Raw genomic sequence first — 24,321 nt, forward strand, 5'->3', positions numbered from 1 at the left:
TTGTTTCTCACCTTCACCTTCAATTCGTTTTGAAGATTCAACAACAACAACAAAAAACAATACCAAGTCACTTACGTTACCTCTCTATACATTTTCGAGTGAAGGAACAAAATATTATTACTCAACAAAAAATGATAGAAAAATAAAGAGAATGAATACACAGATTTGCCACAGGACCACAGGCTAGGAGTCGACAAACACTGTTTAGGCTAACGTTTTAATTATGGAAAAAGAGCAAATGAATGATATTTTGAGCATTTGAGTCTTAACGTTCGTAGTTTTTTTTTTGATAATAAAAGTAATTGATAAAAATATTTTGACAACTGTGGGATTTGAACCCACGCCCTTTCGGACCAGAGCCTAAATCTGGCGCCTTAGACCACTCGGCCAAATTGTCATTTGTTAAGGTTCGTAGACTCGTACTTATAACTCCAAATGAATGATTAGATCATTAACGGCCAAAAAAAAAATCGTTGATCTTCTATTCTTCTTCTTACTCCTGTCGATTTATGAATCTAGTACGCACCTGCATTTTCTTTTATAATGCTACGTGTAATAAAATTGACAACACATTAATATTAAACCATAATATCAAGCGTGCGTATAAATCAATACTTAACATTAACAATAATAGGAGAAACTCAAAATCTCAACATAAACAACAATAACATAGGATTCCATGTGTTTTACAAACGCCAAAATAATTTAATCGCGGGTTTTGGAAGAAGACAAACAAATATAGTGTTTTTTAACGAGTCATCAAATTGGTGATTTGGTATAGTGTAGAAGTGAGTACTGAGAGTTGAAAGCGATGTGGAGGGTTTTAAACATTTTCTATTAAAAGCTAGCCAATGCATGCACATGCCTGCCTTTTTGTCCTTTTCACCGTCTCCGCTCGTTCTCGTCTCCTATTTTATTTTCGCTTCTCCTACTGTTTTTGTATGTTTGCCTGTAATTGTTTAATTGATTGATATATAGATTAGTTTTTTGTTATATATTTTCAAAGGGAAAATACCCGAAAAAACCGCCATCTATTTTTTATTTGGACATTTAATACCTCGTGTTATTTTATTGAAAGAAAAATATTTTGTTTATTTAAATTTGCCATAAAAAATACTCGTTTATATAAGTGCTAGTAGATTTATACTTACAGATTGAAGAACGTGTATAAGCGTGACAGAATCGTGTAACATCGTTAAATTTTAACTCCACGTTTCTAAGTAATATATATGATTTGTCTACGCAGCTCGTTTGTTTTATTGTTGTGGTTTGGTGGTACTATGTTTGAGTACTTTGCTCGAAGGTTCTGGGTTCGACACCCAAGACAAACCCTTTTTCAATTTTTTTGTTTTTTTCTTCTTCGAGCCACGAGCTGCATTAATAACAACAACAGCTCTGAGTTTCTCTACTTAGGAACAATGGTAAAACGAAAAACAATCTCTTAGCAACCGAAGCAACACCGGATCGACGAGCTTAAGAAAACTCAAAAAACCAGATCTTCACCCACTTCCTCCATTGATGAGACGAAGCTTCTGGCAAAATCCAGATTTTGGTTCGATCGGAGAAGAGGAAGAAGAAAAGACTCTCCATGTGGCCAATGGTAGCTTCGGGATTAAAAGAGAAGGAGGATGAAAGAGAATTGATTTAAATCTCTAGATCCTTCGTTAGCTCCGATCCGATGAAGGAGGATAGAATCAAATCTCTGGATCTCCAACAGTTACATGACGCGCAGCTTCACCGGAGAATGCCAAGAAAGAGAACTCTCTGCAAAGTCTGTTATCATCTTCTTCAGCTTCACCAGAACGACGACCAAACAGAAGAAACAAAAAAAATTTGAAAATGGGTTGGGGGTGAGAGTCGAACAGCTGACCCTCGAACAAAGTACTCAAACATCGTACCACCAAACCACAACAATAAAACCAACGAGCTGCGTAAACAAATCATATATATTACTTAGAAACGTGGGGTTAAAATTTAACGATGTTACATGATTCTGTCACGCTTATACACGTCCGTTAATCCGTAAGTATGAATCTACTAACACTTATATAAACGAATATTTTTTATGGCAAATTTTGATAAACGAGGTATTTTCTTCCAATAAAATAACACGAGGTATTAAACGTCCAAATAAAAAATAGATGGCGGTTTTTTCGGGTATTTTCCCTATTTTCAAAAGATCCTTCTGGAGAAAACGGTAAACTTAACAATCTTGTTTTCCTGGTAAGTTTCGTAGATATTTAATTATATAAAAAAACTGTACGTATCGGTAGATACCTATTTATACTTTATACTGCACAGTAACACACAGTGGAGTCAAGTGCGCATGGTTGCTATCGGAACACGTAGGAATGAGTTGGTTCGCATGTATACATCACAAATGCGTAATTACAGAAATCTTGTATTTAATATCAATAATATAGAAAAAATTGAATGCCAAAAATCAGTACAACGTATTACGTACAAAATATACAGTAAATGATTGTAATCCCGTGATATATGTGACTTCCTCGTCGTAATATGCAAATCAGACAACCACTTTTCCCTGTCCTCATGCATGTGTTTGTATGCGTGTAGGCTACATGCCTACATCTTGACGTAATAATAACCAATAGCATGAGTATGCGGAAGGGGTGAAGAGAGTAAATTGTACTAACAGCCGAAACACATATGTCCGCAGCCCGTATTTAACGACCGTGAACCAAGTCTGCCACTCTGATTCTGAAGCTCTCAACTTTTTATCGTAAAGCTGTTAATCTCGAGGAAGTTCTCGAGCATTTAATCTATCGACCGTCCGATAAGATTCTTGGAAGATCTTTTTTTTGGTCAAACAAATAAATTGGCTTCCATTTGGATTGTTCATTTCAAGAAGAAAGATTCGTGACTTCGAATCCCTTTATTACCTCGTCTCATCCTATGGCTCACTTTCTGTTGCTGACGATTCTATTTCTCTCTCTAGTGAACAACTTGGTTTTCTTTTAATTTTTTTTTTGGGGTGCAATTTGGTATCTTTTCTACAGTCTAGACGCTTTAGTATTATAGTACCGCTGATTCGCTCATATAAACCAAGCTAGATACATAAATAGCGAGATATTAATAATATTTATCCATTTATTTAACTATATATAGGTCAGGTGTATATTGGCCATTTGCTGAAAGAATCGTCTGTTCGAGTGGATTAACTAAGATAGCGTCAAGTTGACGAGAATGGACAATATTGAGAACCTTTTTCTCCTTTTTTTTTCTCCCTTTTAAATTCTTTTGCTTAAGAAAAAAGAAAAAAAAAATACTTAGGAGAGAGTAAGGTATAATCGAATATAACTTCATGAATCATATTTTTAATCGGAGTTTAATTAATGAGATAAAGCTTTAGCACTCAAAAAAATGGTACGATTAAAATAATTAATTTTAAATAACAGTAGGATATGGTGGTAAGAAAATTGATATTATAATAGATAATAATGTTTCAACTGTTTTTAAAAGAACATGTAATAAATTAAAAATATAATACCATAAAATAAATCAAAGAAATTCTAAAAACAAATATTTCAGTTTTTAGTTTGTAGCATCAAAAAAAGTAAGAAACATTCTACAGTATGTTTTTCAGTTTTTAGCATAACTTAAAGCAAATATTTTAAAAGTGTAAATGCGGATGAAGCAATAATAAAGTGCAAAAAGTAAAGAATACAAGAACTTTGTTAACGAGGTTCGGTTTTTTCGTACTCCCCGGGACCAAGTCTAGATTTCGATTCCACTAGAACAAGAAAACAAATAAAACATATTCGTAAACGCGTAAATCAAGCTCAACCTTCTTAATTCACCGCTCTGTTCTATAACATGAAATCTTAAAGATAATTCTCTACCCTTAACTAGACTAACACCAAGCTTAGATTTAAACCAAGATAACTTAACCTTGGGCTAAACTCCCCCTGAGCCTGGACTTCAGATCTTGAATTCTCTTGAACAACCTTCACACACACGCCACACCGACAAACAAAGAAGCTTGAACAACCCAAGCACCAAACCGCGAAACTAAGCCGCACACCAACAGATTGCTCTCTAGGATGTTATTCTTTATGTCTCAGCTCTCTTGCTTCTCTATTCTTTAGGACGTGCCCAACACCTTCTTATATACTCATCAAAACTTCCTAATCACCATAGGAGAAGATTTCCAAATTCCATAAGAAAAAGACTTTTTCCTTTTTGCTATTTTCTTTTTCCTTGTAACACTCTAATTTAATCAACCAAAGAAATAGTAGTTTTCCTCTTCAATCTATCCTTAAACCGTCCTTTAATATTGCCTTCTCAAACTTTCTAGAAACTTCTCACAACATAAAACGCCAACAATCTTGTATCACGTCTTGAATCACACATACACTATTTCAGTCATCTAATACATCTTCAAAAAGTACCAATTCTATTTCAAAGGTTTCTAAACTTGAATGAAAGTATTTGGTTTTTTTTAAGAACCCAATATTTTGATACATATTGCGTTACTTTTGATTACTCTGGAGTGGTGCTGGAGTAGTGTGCCGATTTTTCTGTGATAAGAAATGTACTTAAAAAAAAAAACTTACTTTTATTTACAGTAAATTTATAAAAAAAGCAAAACGCATTAAGTGTCTTAATTGTTTTTTTTTTGTGATAAAGGGTTTGCAAAAGTGTTCTTAATTAGTTACGTAGTTGTTTGACAAAAAAAAAAAATTAGTTACGTAGTTAATTCGAACGGAGACATTCCAACGACGACACCATCGCTTTTTGTCGGCACTTTAAAAAGTTTCGGCTGCCACAAAATTTGATTGTGTTTGCGTTAATTTATAGGCACTATCTAGCTAACGTATGAACCAAAGTAAATTTTAGATCTCTGTGTTGTTAATTCTTGTCTCCTACATTATTATCACTCATCAATCATATCGAATACAGTAGAACCTCTATAAATTAATACTCTTTAAATTAATAATCGCTATAAATAATAAATTTTTCCGGTTCCGAGTTGAGCCGGTGTAAAAAATGACACATTTCGATAAAATAATAAGATAATATTTTTTTTGGAAATCCTATGTAAAAATATGGTCCCATCAATATCATAAATTAATAAACATATATATCTAAAAAAATCTAGTGAGATATGATTATATTGTTGTTTCCCTATCTAATAAAATCTAGTGAAATATGACTCTATTGTTGTTTGCATATTCTTGAATTTGCATTTTTGTTGGAACTCATTTTTAATATTTTTCATTGTTATCTTATCATATTGCATCCAAAAATTGTGAATATTTCTAGATGCGATAATTACTTCTTTAGTAACTGGTTATAAAGATACTGCAATATCTTCTTCGACTTTATTATTACCATGAAGTTCATGATATTTTATCATCATTAACTGATTCTAAAGATACCGCGGTATCTTATTTTGTAATATAAAATTTTCAAAATTATAAAAATAAGAAAATCTCTTCATTGCAATTAATAATTATTAATTTATTGATAATTTAAAACCTCTATAAGTTAATAAAATTTCATGGTCCCGACCTTATTAATTTATAGAGGTTTTACTGTATATCATTGGACTCAGTATAATTGTTGCGTAACTACTAATGCCATGTATAAGAGTTTCATAACTAATAACTGAGACGAAAAATACAAGTGAGTCTGTCTGTGGCTAACCTAATGTTGTTAATAGCCAATGAGAACCTTAAACCCACATCAGTCTGATGTTCAAGTAGGAGGATATTTACTAGACACGACCAGCAGCTTCACTAATAGATGGTATATCAAACAAACTATTTAATTGATGGAGTTAGATAACCAAACCATGTTGCACAAAAAAAAAGGAAAAAAAAAAAGATAACCAAACCAAGGATACTGAGAGGGCTGGCTCTGGTTTTGGATTTCTCGAATATGTAACTGAATTTTTGGTTCGTACTGACACATGCGTAAAATGATTTATTTTCATAACGTGGGTGACGTAGTGATAATAATCACTAGATACGAAATGATCCCCAATGTTAGCCCTACCCAATATGTGTCAAATTCGAAGTCCACATCACGTGCTTAAATCATATTCACATAATTAGGTTACGGCTCTTTATGTTTAGTTTTTGAGGTCATATATGGATGACTCTTCCTTACTAAATTAAGTTATAGTTAAAACAAATTTCACTAATTGAATTACTAATTAATCTCTTCCAAAGATAGAGTGACATGTTCTCATGTACTCACATAATAAAAATACGAAAAGCTTTCAAATCTATACTAGTATTTTTGCAGCAGTTTTTGCTCAAAAATATTTTTTGAAAAGTTTATACAGTAAATGCTATTTAATGCTTATATTCATATCCAAACAAGTTTAGTTAATTTTCTCTACTATTCTTATTACCAAACACAATTAAAATATTTTAAATATTCATATATATAATATTCTGTAATTAATATAGATATTAAGAAAATTTATTTCAGATTAAAAAAAATTATTCTCCTATCATCTCTTTTTGATTTTAAAATTTAAATGTAGTGAATCATCACATAATACATAAAATTAATAAAAAGCTGTATTTTTCCAGCATATATTGTGATTTGAATTTTATAAAACAAACATATATTACTCAACTAATATATAAAGTATGTAGTCAACATACATATATAGTAAATTTACTGTATATAGTAAATTATAAAATTTTAAAAACTTTATAATCTACAACTGATATATCTAAACTTAATAAAAAATTTAAAATTATAAATATTTAAACATATTAAATCTTTAAATACACAAACGCGTTATATTACAGGTTATATGGCATTACAGGATTGAATTAATAATACTAAAAAGTAAAATATCAGTAATATGATATTTCAATATGGGTTAAATCCTCATTTTAATGTTTTAACAACACCAATATAAAAATTATACTCCCTCTGTTTCATAATATAAGATGTTTTAGAGATTTTTTTTGTTTAATAATGTAGGATGTTTTCAACTTTTTAGGTAACTTTTAGATTATTTTTACATATTTTTATTATTTATGTTATGCAGTATTGTTGTTTATGATTAGTTGAACTTTTTTAAAGTGGTTATTTCTTAATCTGCGTGTTTCACTCAAAACATCTTAATATTTTGAAACGGAAGGAGTAGTAAACAAAAATTATTGTGCGATATATCACGGTTTATATATTAAATCACTAAAATTAACAAAAGAGTATATTAGCAAAATTAGTATTAAAATAATATATTAGAAAAAAAATTAAAAACACTTACCCCGCGGTGTAACGCGGGTTATAATCTAGTATACATATGTTATCCTTTGTCAACTTTACAATATGCTAAACCAAACATCACCAGTTTTTTTTTTTTTTTTCTTTTTTTCTAGGACCTTTGGATCTTTGCCACGACCAATTAGCCACATTACCTTACTGTCTCTAGCTACATGAACTTGTAGCCATATAAAATGTTTTTGATCAATAGAATGATATATCTATATATGGTATGACTTGTTTAGAAACCAATTAATTAACGAGCCAACATTTACACGACTTGATATTTATATTGAAGAGTTATTTTCTCGAAACTTAAAATGTATATTGACAATGAAAACAGCTTATCGTCTAATATACCTTAATAGCTAGACAAGATAAACATACCAGTCCACATCTTCCCCCTTTGGAAAATAACCTCCATCATCGTGCCATTTATTGTTAAATTGATAGTTGTTGCTTCCTTATCTTTTCCTATAATTTTCTAGTTCTTACATTGGGATGAATTATGTTCTTACATTATTATTCATTTCTTATTTCATATGATCAAAAAGATAATCATTTTGTCTTTCTTATATTATTCAAACCCAAAAAGCAAAGTCAATAAATAAAGTCGGAGAAAAAAACTGCTCTCCCTCTCTCCCTTTCGCGATCGCTCATACACTTCTCCAGAAATAACTTTTTTCTTTCGGCCATTGTTTCCGGCCGGTGCTGGCTTCTCCGGCGTCGGTCGGCCTTCTCTTTTCATTTTAGTTTTTCATTTTCCCTTCCTATTTTGTTTTTAGATTTAAAATGTTTTATCATCTTCGATTTCTCTTTACTATTACGGTGATGGTTGCTATTCTCTACGTCAGTGACAAGGGTTTTGTGGGACATCTCTTCCTTTTTCTGGCAGTTATCCCCACGCCGAAGCCCATGATTCGATGTGATGTATTCTCTTTGTTCTCCGCTGAAGCCAATCGATTATTCTTAATAGATTTGCTCTGGAAGAGACACCCATGAAAACCACCATGGAGAAAGAGACAATCTGGGGGTGAAGATGTAGCGATGATGAATAAGACAAATTTGATTTTGATATCACGAAGGAGACAAGTTTCAGAACTAAGTCTAACAACATTTAGTCTCAGTTTATTAATCAAGATTATGCCAAGTGCATTTTGGAGTTTCATCAAAAAGATGATAGCCATTTACAAGTGTGTGAGAGGGGGACTTAACAGATGTTATTTGTTTGCCTGTAAGGCTTCCGACTGGAAAGCAGGGTTAATCCACTGGAAGAGACACCCATGGAAACCACCATGGAGAAAGAGACAATCTGGGGGTGAAGATGTAGCGATGATGAATAAGACGAATTTGATTTTGATATCACGAAGGAGACAAGTTTCAGAACTAAGTCTAACAACATTTAGTCTTAGTTTATTAATCAAGGTTATGCCAAGTGCATTTTGGAGTTTCATCAAAAAGATGATAGCCATTTACAAGTGTGTGAGAGGGGGACTTAACAGATGTTATCTGTTTGCCTGTAAGGCTTCCGACTGGAAAGCAGGGTTAATCCACTCTTTCATCGAAATTGTGTTCAATTTCCTTTATTTGTGATAATTGGTTATATGTGATTTGCTTCTGTGCTTTGTAAACTCATTCTGATATCTATGATAATTTGGTGTTAAAAAAAATATTATTCAAACCCACAATGGAAATTGTGAGGGTTTAAAAATCCCACATATTATTCTACTTTAATTTTTTTGTTTTTTTTTGCAATTAAGTTTAATCAAAAACGAGTTTTTCTGGACTTTAATGACGAGAAAATAAGAACAATAAAAGAATTTTGTAAAGGAGCTAATTAAATTAAACCATCTAAGTTCCAAATGGTGAGAATATTATTTATTTGTGTATATCCAAAATTACAACTATAACACAATTGCCTATTGTCACTGATGATTAGGTAGAATAAAAAGACATGTTTCTGCTTGTTTAACACACATACACTCATAGCTAATTGGCGCTATCATTCATTAGACGTTGCTCTAAATATACAGATTTAATTATGACTATAGCTGTCTTTCATTAGTGTCTACTGTCTAGGGACCAGTTTTGCATGAAACATGAATATAAGTAGTATTGGCAGGTTTGTGGTAGCTAAACCAATTCTCAACTAACAAAGTTTCATAAAAGAAAAGACATTTAAATCTCATAAATTTGGAGGTTACAAAAAAATTATTGTAAAGTGAAGCCGAGCATTTTAGCTTACTCATAACTTCTGCTAATTAATTTCATTAATCTTAGTAAATTAGTGAGTCAATTTCAATAATAAAATGTGTCTTAGTTGGGCCTTTACTATAAGCCTAATACGATATTTTTGATTTACCCAATCTTGATTCTCTCATATAGCTCACCATTGAACATCAGACGCGTGTGATATTTGAAGTTCTCAACTAGGCAAGTCATCCAAACAAAATCTGTGGTCCGTTGCATTTCACTTCAATCAGAGGCTCTCATAGCAACAACTTTGCTTTCCATATTTCTTCAAGCCATGGCTGTCAAGTTCCATGTAAACCCCTCCTGCATTGTCACTGCCACTAGAAACAGATCATCTGTTCTCTCGCTTCAATACCTTACTTACCGGAACAGAAGTTTTTTTCCTTTCTCCCTCACAGTCACAAGATGTTCCACCACCAAAAGTAGTGAAACGGGTCAAGATTCGACCTCTATCTCGTTGAAGAGAGGGCTGGTTCTTGATCTTGGCGTTTCTAAGGACTCCTGGGACAGTGAGGAGATTGGTTCTCCGGTAGTGAAGAGATTCTTAAGTGATAACAAAGAGAGATGGTACATGTGGTACCATGGAAGCTCGAAGCAAAACCCTGTTTCAGATTCTATCGGCTTAGCGGTTTCAAACAATGGGGTTCATTGGGAAAGAGGGAAAGGTAAGGTTGAGTCAAACGAAGATGTGGGTTTGGTTATGAGCAATGGTGAAGACTGGTGGGGATTTGATACTGCAAGTGTTCGACCCGGTGAAGTTGTTATAATGTCGAGTTCTAAAGTCAGAGCTGATAGCTCTGTTTACTGGATGTATTACACTGGCTACAGTACCGAGACGGTTGAGATTCAATCCCAAGGTTGCACTTCCGTGTTGGGAAATCCAGAAAGGTTTCTTCTTAGTGATGAGAATGTTGAGAAATCTAAGGTTTATAGGTCACTCCCTGGTTTAGCAATTAGTCAAGATGCTAGGCATTGGGCTAGAATTGAAGGTGAGCATCATAGTGGAGCTTTGTTTGATGTTGGGTCTGAGAAAGATTGGGACTTTCTCTATATTGCATCCCCACATGTAGTTTTCCATGGAGATGGTGATCTAAGAATGTATTACCATTCTTTTGATGCTCAAACCAGTGAATTCTGCATTGGGATGGCAAGGTCTAGAGATGGGATCAAGTGGTTGAAATTGGGAAAGATCATAGGAGGAAGATATCCTTGTGTGACAAGGAACAAAAGAGATGAGAGTTACATGATGGCATATGAAGGTGTAGATAGTAGTGGGAGAACGAGCATTGGCTTGGCGGTTTCAAAAGATGGGATTAAGGATTGGAAACGGGTTCAGAGCGAGGAAACTGTGGTTGGAGTTGGTGAAGGAGGTGCGTGGGACAATGAAGGAGTAGGGTGTCCATATTTGATTGAGATGGATGGAGACTCTGATCATCAATGGAGATTGTATTACAGAGGTGTTGGTAATGGTGGCAGAACAGGGATAGGGTTGGCTGTCTCTGAAGGGAATGAGATCACTAAGTTTACAAAACAGACTGGGATTCACTTGTGAGAGACTAACAAACAAAATCAATCTCTATTGTTCTTTTGATTGGTAATAACACATTTTGATATTAAAGAGTTTTGATTAAGCGGTTTAAATACAGCTCAGCTGGTCTTGAAACTACATTACTGTTTAGTAAATTGTTTAAAACTTAAAATGATCTGAGAGGACTAATTAATTAATTAATCAGCTGACTAAAATCTAAATGTTTGCTGATTAATTTTTTTTTTATAAGTAGTTTCATGACCGTTACAGCAAGTGGGAGGGGGACAAAGTCACAAAACAATGGTTGTAAAAAAGGCAAATCCGACCGTTACAAAACCTTAGCATTTAAGTGTCTGTGAGAAACAATCGCAGATCAAAGCCAAAATCCAAAACTTTCGATTGATTAATCTCAGGAAATAGCAATGGGAGGAGAGCAATTCGAGCTAGAGGAAGAGAGAGACGGACCATTGGAGATGTTACAGAGCTTGAGATCCAAAGCTACGGAGCTTCTTCTTCGTGAAGAATGGGAAGAATCTATAAAGATCTACACTCAATTCATCGATCTTTCCCGGATCCAAATCTCAGATACTACTGGCGAATCCGACCCGGATCCGGATTTAATTGCTAAGCTTCGGAGATCTCTCTGCTTGGCTTTATGCAACCGAGCTGAGGCGCGAGCAAGGCTACGCGATTACATGGAAGCGTTGAGGGATTGTGATCAAGCGCTTGAGATCGAAAAGACTCATTTCAAGACTCTTCTTTGTAAAGGTAAAGTCTTGCTCTGTTTAAGCAAATACTCATCGGCTTTGGAATGTTTTAAGACAGCTCTGCTCGACCCACAAGCGAGTGGTAACTTGGAGACTGTTACTATGTACATGGAGAAATGTAAGAAGCTCGAGTTTCAGGCAAAGACTGGAGCTTTTGATTTGTCTGATTGGGTCTTAAGTGGGTTTCGTGGGAGATGTCCTGAGCTTGCTGAGTTTATTGGGTCGATTGAGATTAAGAAATCTGAGCTTAGTGGGCGTGGATTGTTTGCTACTAAGAACATTGTTGCAGGGACTTTGATCTTAGTTACAAAGGCGGTTGCGATTCAGAGAGGGATCTTAGGAAATGGTGAGTCTGTTGAGAAAGCGCAATTGGTTATGTGGAAGAACTTCGTTGATGAGGTTACTGAATCCGTGAGGAAATGCGACAGAACACGTCGAGTTGTCTCTGCTTTGTCCTCTGGAGAAGACGAAGACAAGCTGGAGATACCTGAGATATCTCTGTTTAAGCCTGATGAAGCATTTGAAACCTGTGGTGACTTGAAACAGAGTTTGGATTCGGAGAAGCTATTGAGTATTCTTGATGTGAATTCTATGGTGGAAGATGCGATTTCAGCTAAAGTTATGGGGAAGAACAAAGAGTATTACGGTGTGGGGCTATGGACTTTAGCGTCGTTTATTAACCATTCGTGTCTTCCAAACGCAAGACGTCTTCACGTTGGAGACTATGCCATTGTTCATGCCTCGAGAGATATCAAAGCTGGGGAAGAGGTAAGTTTTGCTTACTTTGATGTGCTTTCACCATTGGAAAAACGGAAAGAGATGGCTGAGTCATGGGGATTTAGTTGCGGATGCAGCAGATGCAAGATTGAGAGTCTGTTGTATGTTACTAACCAAGAGATAAAGGAGATCGAAATGGGGTTAGAGAGAGGCGTAGATGCAGGGAACGCGGTTTATATGATGGAGGAAGGGATGAAGCGATGGAAGGTGAAAGGGAAGGATAAAGGTTTGTTGAGAGCATCTTATTGGGGAGTTTATGATGCGGTTTATAACTCGGAGAGACTTATGAAGAGGTGGGGAAGGAAGATTCTGACAGTGGAAGTTGTGGTGGACAGTGTCTCTGATGTCATTGGAAGTGATGAGAGATTGATGAAGTTGGCGGTGGAAGGTATGATGAAGAAGAATGGAGGTAGCAGTAACATTGTGGAGATGGAGAAAGTCTTGAAGCTAGGGAAGGGTGTTTATAGCAAAGTTGTATCGAAAAAGAAAGCGTTAAAGACTCTAATTGGCCTAGAGTGACGAGTACTTTCAAATTGTAGTATCATAGAGAGAGATAACCATAGAGAGATAACCATTTTGCTTTCTGTAATTCCTTGCCTCATGGAAGAAAACATCAAATGATATTATTACAAAGACAGTCAAATGGAAATAAAACTTGTTTTGTTTCGAAAACATTTGTAGTTAACGAATGTCATATATGAAAAAGAAAGTTCTACAAAGAGAAATTGGATGAAGAGTTTGTTGCATAAAGATGATGGGAGAATTTATTCTTCAATCCAATTATCCAGATTAGCACTTCCTCCGGTTTTGTCCTGCAGCAACACATCTTTCTCAGTTTTCAACTGGTTAACTAGCCTGCGAACGCTAGGAGTCTCGAACCGAGCCTTAGCGGATTTCTTCTGTTGAGTCATTAACCCTTTCTTGGCACTAGGATACGGTTTAGGAGGTGGATCCTTATCTTGCATTTTCGCAAGCTCCTTTAAACGTTTGTATGCTTTCTTCATTTCCTTTCTCTCTGAGAGATATTCCATCTGAAAAAAATGTAAAATCAGTAAGAAGAAAAATAACATCTCCAGTGTTCAAAGGAACATCATCAGCAGTAGAGGCATTACGATTCTCATCTATTCAAGTACAAGTTTAGAAATGTAACTTTGCCTTTCTTAGCTAATCAGACTCTGAAAAGAAAATACTCACATTAGCTACAGACATGGCATCATCCTCATTAATTCCATGTTCCTTCAGTTCAAGCACCCGGCAACCATAGACACGAGCTGGATCTGGAACAAACGCCGAAATCCTACAGGATTGAAGATAGATAAAACACATTACACAAACTAACATGAATACAGATACATCCACAACCAATGGTGAAACTCTCCCATGAAATCAGAATTTAAGAGAGACACTAACCATTAGTAACTAGTTCAAGACAAGAAGTTCAGGGAAAAAAAATGGTTTCTTTCTAGAATAAGCTTTTCGAAGAACAAACTCATAATAAAATCATCAAACCATCTTTGGTTACAAATGGAGAGTAGAGAAATTTTACTTGACAGGGTCGTCAACCTTGGTTCCAGGATGCTTATTGGCGAATTTACGAACATAAACATCCTCAGGGAGAACAATCTTCTTGATTTTCCCATTAGAGCGAGGAAACACAGGAGGAGGTGAACTGCCCATTACAAAACCAAATCAAAGCTCACTCATTTCATTTCAACAACAACAAAGAAACCTGATAACCTATAAAATTCAGAATCCAAATCTCACAGACGTAAAAATCTCAACTTTATGTTCAAATTGAATTCAATTAAAACCAAATTAGAAACCCAATAATGGAATGAATCTAATTGATCGATCGAGCTAATTCATTTGGAAAAATACAGAACGGGAGCGAGAGAGAGAGAGAGAGAGAGAGAGAGAGAGAGAGAGTTACGCTTCCATGGCTTTAAGCCACACAGGCTCACGTGTAGCCAAACCACCAACAAGCCTCCTGGTTTTGGAAAGCAGATCACCTTTCATCCACGACATTGTTGCTAAGCTTCTTCACTTTGCTTCTTTCGCTTGATCTGTACCCAACGACGACGGTGCCACGAGGGTTTTCGAAATGGCTCGTATCGGGTAAAAACCTCATGGTTTATAAATCAAACCGGGAAATTGCACCTTAAAATTACGGTCCAGAGTCGGTTATCTCGTATCAAAATTAGATATCTTACGGTTCGATTCGGTTTCGTAAGATAAAACGATGTCGTTTCTAAGCTTTGTTATAACCTTCGTTCTCTCAGAGTCTCCCACTACCGTCAGCTAAGTTAGATTTTGGAGACAAATTGCATCAATGGCGTTGAGACTGACATCGCTAAAACGCGCCGCGGTTGAGACATGCCGCATCTTGGAAACCAGAAGCTTCAGCCACGTGGCGGCGATGCCTTCGCCCATGAACGGAGCTTTCGATCGGCCCATTTCTACGCCGCCGCTGGTTTTGCCTGAGTTCGATCAGAATCAACCGGGTTCGATCGATGAAAAGTGCTTCGGATTCGGGGATCCCAGTTTTGAGATCGGTGGATCCATGGAGCTAATGGCTGTGCCTAAGAAGAAGGTCACTGAACTCTCAGTCTCTCTTATTTGGTTTTCTCCTTTTCGTTTTCCGCTTCTGAAATGTTAAAAATTTCTTTAGGGTTTTGAATTATTGTGTCGTCTGGGATTTAGCTTTTTTTGATGGATTCAGGGTTTATCTAGGGTTTTAGGGAGCCTATCTTTATAAAAATGTTGTCTTTTTGGTTGTTTTTGAGTGTCCATTTCCATTTGCTACTGTATCTCTGGGTTTAAGCTCACTTTTAAATTGATTTGGTTCCTTAAGGTTCATATGTTCTTGGGAGTTAGAAGCTATCTAGTATGAAAATGTGTATTTTTTTCCTTGGAGAATGATAGTGTTAATCAAAGTTGTTCTCTATGAAAAATGCAGATTTCTAAATCCAGGAGAGGGATAAGAAATGGGCCAAAGGCTCTTAAACCTGTTCCTGTGATCATCTGTTGCAGGTAATAGAGTGGCTTCTCTTGTTGCTTTATTTGTTTCATGGTTCTTAATCAATCCATAGGTATAGGATCTAAGATTTGAGGTTGTCACTGTTTCATTCAATAGCTGAAGTATAAGCGTGTATGCTTTCTGATTCAATATTCTGTCCTTTACCATCACTTGTTAGAAACTGCATATCCTTTAAGTAACTAGAACTTTGAACCTTTGACGAGTTTGATGAAATAACTTCTTGTGTTCATCGCGGTACTATAGTCAACTTTGTTTGGCCGTGGCAGTAAATTAACTTGTTTGGCCTTGGCATATGCTTGATTTTGTATTTGTATCGGTTATCATGATCTCATATTGGGGGCACTTGTATATACCACTGTTTAAGGTGCATACTCTTTTGTGTTCCAGGAGTTGTGGGCGAGTTAAGCTGCCACATTTCTTCTGTTGCAGTGGTGAGCGTGCAAACCCTACTGAGCAAGGCAATTCGAACAACTGATAAAGGTTTCAATATGACCACTCCTTGTTGGATATCAAGAGGCAGCAACCTTGGCTTTTTTAGTAGTAGACTCGAGTGATATGATAGACTTAGTTGATGCTGTTTTGGCAAACTATTTGGGATTTTGCTGCAAGATCAACAATATGCTCATGCTTCTTTTGACAAATGATGTTATTATCATATATGTGCTCTTAGACTTTGATTCAACAGCTAAATCTATTTTTAATGGAGAAATATATTCACGTGAAACCATTTATGCAAGCTTTAGAGACGCTCTTGTCTTACGCTTGCTGTCTCACTACGTCGTAATTTCTGGTGTTGTTTAAAGGGTGTATCATAGTTAATGTAGCTCACAGGTGTGATTGCTGTTGTCTATCAACTAATTTTGGTTTGTAATCTGATTTGGGCATTGGGCTCATTGTGACGGAGAGAGCACAATAATAACCCTAGGTAAGATTGTTATATCCGAAGCCTCATCATGCTCATTTCCTACTCTTTATTGTTTACAAGCAAAGCCCTATACAAAATTGGAGTGGAAAAACTCTTGATTCAATAAAATCTTAAGATTTAACTATCTCGATCTTCCTCTTCATCATAGTTGAATGGTAGCGGAACTGATTTGAATGCTCTGAACTTTCCCACATTGTTCAGATGCTCGTTCTCCAACCTTCACAACCAGACAAAGCAAGAACCCTTGAGTGAAAAATGCTATAAAAGGAGCATAGTGATATATATATTTTTTGGTTTAGAAGTTACCTAAAGAAATTCCAGATACCACGACGTATGATCTCAAGAGCAGCAAGAAGAGCAACCATAGTTTCACGATGTAAGAACAAGAAGTTGAAATCCAGCACGGTCTGCAGCCACGCCAACCTCAACACAATGTTTAAGACCTACAAAGAAGAGAAGACAGAAACAAAATTATGAAGAAAAACTAAATCAGGATTTGAAACTGTTCCTTTTAAGTTTCTTAGTTCTCACCATTGCAATGTAGTAAACAGATTTGTGAGGAACAAGAAGCTTCTCTCTCAACCAATATTTAGATGGATTGTGAAGCAATCCCCAGTCAAAAACAATGTCCCAATATGTGCCGTAAAAAGTTGCCAATGCTGAGAAAACCCATGCAGCAATTTTCCAGATGTTTCCAGCTCTGTTAAAGCTATAAGCTGTTCTCAAGCACACAGCGATAACGGTTAAGAAATACTTAAGAGCATTGTAGCCTTGGCTTGAATCTTTCTCTTCGATCCATCTTCGAACACACTGAAGGAAACGTGACCAGTAAGGAATCACAGCGACAATGAAGTAGAATGAGCTGTATACTTCGCTTGATCTGCAAGTGTTTTGCCTGTGCCTGAAGTCTCCCCAACCATAATAACATATGTAAAACTCCAGACTCCTCAGTGCTTGAACCTAAAAAATAAACAAAGTTGAGTAACGGGTTGAAACATTATGAAAACTTGATCATGAAATTTAGAAGAATGTTATAAAAACACACAAACCTGACTTGTTAATTGGTCTGCTAAGAAAAAATCTGGAAGATTAACCTGAAAATTTAGATCAACTTTGAGAGATTTATCGATGTTTACTCAGCGGAAAGCAGTAAATTTGCTTGAGTAGAATACCTTGTAGAGTGGCGCAGCAATGCAACGGAATACAACCGTGAGGAAGAAGACTCGGCTTGACCGATAAAAAATGTTGAAGGGACAGAAAAAAATAGCAATCACTAGCTGCAAAACATTGTACAAACCAAGAGTGTTACTATATACATTAGTAACATAATGATTTAAGTTTCTTTTTTGGTTATTACGATGAACAACTTACAGCTAGAACAAAAAAGGGAAGAAGTTCAGTCATGGCCTTGTAGTCATTAGTGTTAGGATCCATCTCCATGTCAAGATTTATTAGAACAGCGCAGAGAGCAAGCGTGCCTAGACCAAAGCTTAGAAGCAGAACATGTCTGTAACCAAGCTCTGTTCCTTCTTTGAATCCGAATATAAACGGGTAATTCACTCGATATCGCTTCCAAAAGTATATGTTTGAAGCATACATGATCATGTGCAGAACCACAAATGCAAATAAACTGAAAAATAAGGTTCTTGTCAGCATGACCATAGTGATTCAATTAGAGAGTAATGTAAGTTATGTAATTAATGTATTTGTTTGAACCTGTAAAGAGGGAACATTGTCTCCATGTAAAGAGTATGTCCAACTGCGCCCACTAAATTACGAGCATGGGTGAACATGACGAGAGCAACCACTAGAGAGACTGTGCAACCGACGAAAAAGCCTGAGAAACATTTTGGAAAGATATTGATTAGTTACTCATGAACTACTGTTAGAAAACCCTATGCGATTTTGGGAAATCTTATAGTATTACCAGTAGAAAACGTTATTCGATGTTTTTCTTTTTTCACTTTTGGTCTTAAGAGATTCATTCCTTTGCTTCTATTTAAACCGGTGAAATGCTCAACGAAGATAGACTCAACTCTCACCATAAGCTTGTTGATCTGTTACATTAAATCAGGTTTTATTAAAAAAAAATTAGTTTTATTGAAAGAAGATAATAAGTTTTGTGTTGAGATATAATATTAATTAACCTCATCAGAGCTAGTGAGGTAGGACTTATCTACCATCTCCATATATGATTTTGCCGCACTTCTTGAAGCAATCTGATAGAAAATATTTAGCAAAAGCATATTAATAAGTATCAAGAAACTTTCTATTAAATATAACTGAATTAATCAAGTGTTACCTTATCATACTTCTTCATGATCTTTGAAATGGCCAATGTGTTCAAGAAGCTGAATTAAATCAAGAACCAAAGCATGCATTTAATCAAATAAATCTTTTTTGACTTTTCATCATATTTCTTTAAGAAGCAACAAACCTGTAATTCTGGAGATGTCGAAGCTTGCGATAAAACACGATGAAGACATTCTTAAGCCGTGCTTCTATTTTCTTGAGATTCTCTCTGGTGAATTTGAGCTCTTCTTGGTTGGAGAGCTTGAGGACGTTTTTGATTGTGGAAAGAGGAGTTTCTTGAGTTTTATTTAATCTGATATGGTCAAGAACACTTAACACTTCTGGTACACTCTCTTTCGTTGGATCTCTACCGTTTGATCCATTTTCCTCTAGTTTGATTCCCAACTCTCCAGCTAATGTCTTCCCTTCAAAATCAAAAACACACAAAACAAACAAAGAAGGTTCAAACTGTGTGTCCTTTTCAGGATACACTTAGTAACAAACAATCTCTGAAAAAAAAAACTTACTTTGTTCCTTAAAAATAAAGGCATTCATATCAACTGATACTGTTTCAGAGCAGTTCCAAGAAGAAGAAGATTGCTCAACTTTGAATCTGAAAGCAATCAGAGCATCCATTTGTTTGTTCAAAACTGCTGCCTCCTTCACCATTTCCTCCACTTTAGACCGGTAAAAATGGTTTACTTTATCGAACTCGAGATCTAGGGCTTTAAAGAACACAAGCTCTGACTCTCTCCCTGCCTCTGCAACTTCTAATACGGTTGTCTCATATCTCTCAAAACCATCATCTCCAGTCGTTGCGTACACCAGAATGTCATGAATCTCGGGTTCCCAAGACGAGGAGCTGCGGCTATACCGCTTTGTTAGGCTGCTGAAGTTGCGGCTAGCGGATAGCTTGCGTTTCAAGCTACCTGGTTTCTCTGATCTTTTTCGTGAAGTTTGGATTTCCTGAAGAATGGATTTGAGACCAGCGTAATCCAGGTAAGCTTGTTGCCATTCTGGAATCATCTGCCTAACAAAATCTTTCCCAAACTTCATATTTGGTTTCTTCTCACAGTTTCTCTGGACTTCTCTGTAAAACTCAAGAATCCAGATCCAATCAAAAACCACTTTTAGTTGAGATTTACCTCAGTGAAAATTTGGCTGTTGGGTATGGAAGAAAAGGTTTCGAACAAACTATGAAAAGCTAATAGGAGGAGGAAGAGACTAGAAAGGGTAAGGAACACAAAGGGTGGATTATAAGGATTTGCCAACCATGCAAAAACTTTCAACGAGTCTCTTATATACAACGAGTCTTGTCAAAGTTTATTCAACGAGAGTGTCTTATATTATATATATGGTCATACAAATATCTCCATATATATATATATATATATAGAGATCGAGAGAGAGAGACAGAGGGATGTTGAGTCACATAAAGATTTGCAAGTAGATTTTATTTCACGTGAGAAAAATCAAAGGAATTGAACTGAAACTGAAAAAGACGTTTGGTGGTGGTGGGCTCTTGGGTGTGCTGATTGTATCCCTAAAGATGATCTTGTGTTCCGAATGAAGACGAAAATAAATAATGGAATAATAACGAATGTGCAAAAAAGTCTTCCTCTAAATTAATTATAATGGGGTTAAAGTGGTTGTTTGATAAAAATAAACATCAAAAATACTATAATCAAATTTATAGGAAAAGAAAAACAGGTGGACGATACACTTTTTGCGTGGACTGATACACTACCACACTGTTCTAGTGGACAAGACACGGTTCACACAGTGATGAAGACATTTTTTACGGTGGATGTTATAATACGGTTCAATCATATCCATGATTTGATCAATCACATAAGTGATTTGCAGATTCAATTATCCAACTATCTAAAGTAGTACAGTATATTTGAAATTCAAAAAAAAAAAAAAAAGTAGTATATTTTGTCTTTAATAGTTTAGAAATTAGAATACCCTACTTCATCTCTGCTTGTGTGTAATTTTGTTGTATATAGTTTACGGTGGATGATTCATTGTTTTACGGTGTGGTTAAATACTCTATTCTATCCAAATTGCAAATTCCAAAATTAGAAACTGCACTCTCAAGAAATCCCTCTTCATGTTGTTATCGCCTTTCAACTCAATATCAATTTCCTTATAAACTATATAGACTTCAGATATTATATATCTTTAATTTCCTTATAACTACCATCATCAAACATACTCTACTAATTTGACTTGTGTGAAATCGCAACACTAAAAGAATAAAACGGGTCTGGCACATGATGTGTCGGTGTAGTAGATATATATTGTATCCAACAACTTTAAACTAACGACAGTTTTGTTTTGTTTTTTGCTTTTTTTTTTGACAAAGGTTAAAGACTACCAACAGTTCTTATGTAGTTATGTTTTTTCCTTTTCTTTCTTTTATTGTCGTCCAGTTCTTACGTTCATACTTCATACCATAACTGTAGTTTATGTGTTTTTGTTTAATTAATTGTTAGCTTACATATATGTATGGACTAATTTCATTCTATAGGGTAAAAGAAAAGATACAATGTTTTCTCTCAGAAAATCAATCGCATGATCAGCCAAAAAAAAATAACAATCGCATGAAACTTTATTACAATGTAATTACAAAATTTGGGATAAGTCATCAACATTTAGTTTTGAGGGGCAATGTTTTTGGTAACTACTCTGTTTATATCACTATTTCTTAATTGTTAAAAGAATGAGTCACCTGATAAGATGTTATTGTTTTTGTTTAGTCGAGAGATCCGTTATTAAAGTCTTCATAATCATACTATTAATTCTTAAATCATTTAATTCAACCCAAAAAGTGGAAATTAGGATTTAGGACGCGTTTAGCCCACTTTATTACTATTATGATTTTTTTTTTTTTTTTGCTTTTTGACCAACAATGCATTTTATGTGTTTTTTTTCCACCATATTCATTTCAAAACTTTAATTCTGAAAACAATTTTTCAAAAAGCAACTAATCATACTATAATCTGATTAAACCCCCAAAATTAAGAAAAAATAATCATATTCATTTTGAGAATTAGGTTAATATATTAATGCACCAACCACCACTGCCAAAAATACTCATTCCATTCCATAGCTGTCCTGTTGTCTTCTATCTCGGCCTCAATAATAAAGTGGAGTCATTGCACTAAATTTAGATAGTCAGTTTTATTGTATTTATAGAAAAAATCTATATAGAAAAATCTTAGACTTTGATGTAACTGTTTTTAGCAGTGTTTAAGAAAGCGGTCTAGGCGGCCGCCTAGGCGCCGTCTAGGCGCTAGGCGCTCAACAGACGCCTAGATGACCGCCTAAACCGCTTAAAATTACATTAATTTAATTTTAATATTTATTTTTGATTTTTAACTATATATATTTAAATTATTAAGTTTTATATCAGTATACGTAATTATAAATGTTTATATGTTGTTAATAGAACTTAAATAAATGTGTTTTTCTTAATTTTGTTTATAATTTGTAATTTTTTATTTTTATAACATATATTTGTACATAATTTTTTATATATAATGTTTTATGTTGTAAATGCCTAAACCGCCTAAAAACCGTCTAGGCCCCGATTAGGCGTTCTAGGCGCTAGGCGCTGGGTCACCGCCCAGATACCGCCTAGCGCTTTCTTGAACACTGATTTTTAGTATACTTTCACTTAATATCGCACTGTCTTCTTTTCGATATTTTCATTTTCAATTCAGTATATTCTACCATGTAATAACCATATTTTTTTTGTAAAAAAATTAAAATAAAAATAACCATAAATTTTTATGTGAATTAAAATTATTTATTTATAATCTTATTAAATAAAATTATATTTTAATCAAATAACTGATGTTAAAGATTTTCATATTTTTAAAATCATTTATTATCTACATAAACACAATTTTAAAAATAGTAAAAAACTAGTATCAAAAAATACAAGTGGTCATATTTGCATAGAAAGGTGAAAACATTAATTAATTTTTAACAGAAAAAAAATTAAAACATCAATTATTTTAGTATGGAGGGAGTATTTGATAATTTACAAATATACATGAACAAATTATTTAACAATGTCAAGATTTAGAAGTCGTTCTAATTAACTTTTTCGTATTCAATTATTATTCTAATCACTTACGCATCTCATTGCTACCGAGGTAATACTTAGAGTAGTGTCGTGAGCAATGCCATTTGGAGCAAAATACACAACAAACTTTGATGAATTTTAGCATGTGTTTATTAAATCTGCATCATATTTATTACGATTTTCATTTAAGTTTTTGTTCAATTCGTTATACATCACTTGACCCGCACTAATAATATTTATATATGTTTGATCAGTTGTCACACTATCTGGTTGATTAGCTAAATTTCTTAGGGCATCCGCAATGGGGGAACATGTTAGGATGTTCTTAGAGTAAAAATATTATGAAAATAATCTAAGATCAGTAGTTAAGATCTTTTGTTAAAAAGTTAATTATTGGGAGAACATGTTTAATATCATAAGATTTAATAATATAATATTCTTAAACATATTACATTTATAAAAACTGTAAAAATAATATTTAAATTGCAAACTTATAAAACTTGTACTAAAATTCAAAATACAATACCAAATTTTTATGAAACAAAAAAACATTAAAGATTAAAAAAAAACAAACAAACATATTACTTAATTAAAACAAACAAATATTTTATTTAATTAATACATAGTTTAAATCAAATCCTCTTTTAATTTGTGAAAAATTGTTTGCAAAAAATTGTATCCAATCATAGCTTGCCACGTCAGCTTAGAACTGAACCTAGATCAGTTCTACATCAAGAACTGGACAACATGTTCTTATGCCACTATTCATTATATTTATAATTTTAATGGGCTAAGAACACACCAAGTGTTCCCCCATTGCGGATGGCCTTATAGAGCATACGCCCTACCAAGTCATATGGTTGGAGAGAAATCAAAATACAGATTCAAAGAAGTAAATAAGTTCAAATACAAAAAACATTACAATTTTAGTTAGCATCAAAATTTCTATTGTTATACCATTTTCAACCTTACTAATATCTTTTTTTTTGGTAGAAGCCTTACTAATATCTGATTATTTTATTTCTTAAACCCTCTTCTTAATTCATCACGGGTGTCGGCCCCTATTAATTGTTTTTGATAATCAACCTGATTATTCGCCACACTAGTTAGGTTATATTAATTGGAGTTGTTACAACACCATTATCGAAATTATTAGAAGAAAAAAAAAAGGAGATTAGTCCTTATCTTTTTCTTTTCTTTTTGATACAGCAACCGGAAAATTTGAACTAAATTTCTCTTTGTACTCGGGTATCTACAAAAGCCACGGGACATTCACCACAGGTCGACCACAGTTTCGTTAATACATAGAATCTTGAACATATAAATCCAATATATTCGTTTTTAGAAAGTATAATTATAAAGGGTAATTTAATTGGTCTTCTTAAACTCTGA

The 24,321-nt window shown here is 34.4% G+C and overlaps 5 protein-coding genes and 1 non-coding gene across 6 annotated transcripts; 3 read left to right on the forward strand and 3 right to left on the reverse strand.

Annotated features, from left to right (window-relative positions):
• Positions 1–317: 317 nt before the first annotated feature.
• TRNAL-UAG (transfer RNA leucine (anticodon UAG)) lies at positions 318–397 on the reverse strand. Its single transcript has one exon. It is a non-coding gene; the product is annotated as a tRNA-Leu (tRNA).
• Positions 398–9,781: 9,384 nt separating this feature from the next.
• Positions 9,782–11,148, forward strand: LOC104756863 (uncharacterized). Its single transcript, XM_019239803.2, has one exon. It carries the CDS (start codon positions 9,782–9,784, stop codon positions 11,057–11,059), a length of 1,278 nt encoding a protein of 425 aa, XP_019095348.2. The 3' UTR covers positions 11,060–11,148.
• Positions 11,149–11,457: 309 nt separating this feature from the next.
• On the forward strand, positions 11,458–13,251 carry LOC104756864 (methyltransferase FGSG_00040-like). Its single transcript, XM_010479518.3, has one exon. The coding sequence runs from the start codon at positions 11,458–11,460 to the stop codon at positions 13,096–13,098; it is 1,641 nt and encodes a 546-aa protein (XP_010477820.1). The 3' UTR covers positions 13,099–13,251.
• LOC104756865 (uncharacterized) lies at positions 13,142–14,667 on the reverse strand. The gene is made up of 4 exons (XM_010479519.3): positions 14,510–14,667; positions 14,126–14,248; positions 13,774–13,876; positions 13,142–13,610 (listed from the first exon to the last, which is right to left on the reverse strand). Exons 1-4 carry the CDS (start codon positions 14,602–14,604, stop codon positions 13,344–13,346), a joined length of 588 nt encoding a protein of 195 aa, XP_010477821.2. The 5' UTR covers positions 14,605–14,667; the 3' UTR covers positions 13,142–13,343.
• A 177-nt stretch (positions 14,668–14,844) lies between these two features.
• On the forward strand, positions 14,845–16,340 carry LOC104756867 (uncharacterized). The gene is made up of 3 exons (XM_010479521.3): positions 14,845–15,169; positions 15,536–15,609; positions 16,004–16,340. Exons 1-3 carry the CDS (start codon positions 14,909–14,911, stop codon positions 16,089–16,091), a joined length of 423 nt encoding a protein of 140 aa, XP_010477823.1. The 5' UTR covers positions 14,845–14,908; the 3' UTR covers positions 16,092–16,340.
• A 213-nt stretch (positions 16,341–16,553) lies between these two features.
• On the reverse strand, positions 16,554–20,195 carry LOC104756866 (phosphate transporter PHO1 homolog 7-like). The gene is made up of 12 exons (XM_010479520.3): positions 19,361–20,195; positions 18,979–19,258; positions 18,844–18,892; positions 18,689–18,760; positions 18,469–18,598; positions 18,258–18,378; positions 17,913–18,171; positions 17,714–17,818; positions 17,591–17,635; positions 17,073–17,501; positions 16,848–16,984; positions 16,554–16,758 (listed from the first exon to the last, which is right to left on the reverse strand). The coding sequence occupies exons 1-12, from the start codon at positions 19,887–19,889 to the stop codon at positions 16,659–16,661; spliced, it is 2,256 nt and encodes a 751-aa protein (XP_010477822.2). The 5' UTR covers positions 19,890–20,195; the 3' UTR covers positions 16,554–16,658.
• Positions 20,196–24,321: the final 4,126 nt, after the last annotated feature.

Source organism: Camelina sativa, chromosome 17 (genome assembly GCF_030686135.1).
Source record: "Camelina sativa cultivar CO46 ecotype springtype chromosome 17, ASM3068613v1".
In the NCBI taxonomy this organism is placed as follows: Eukaryota; Viridiplantae; Streptophyta; class Magnoliopsida; order Brassicales; family Brassicaceae; genus Camelina; species Camelina sativa.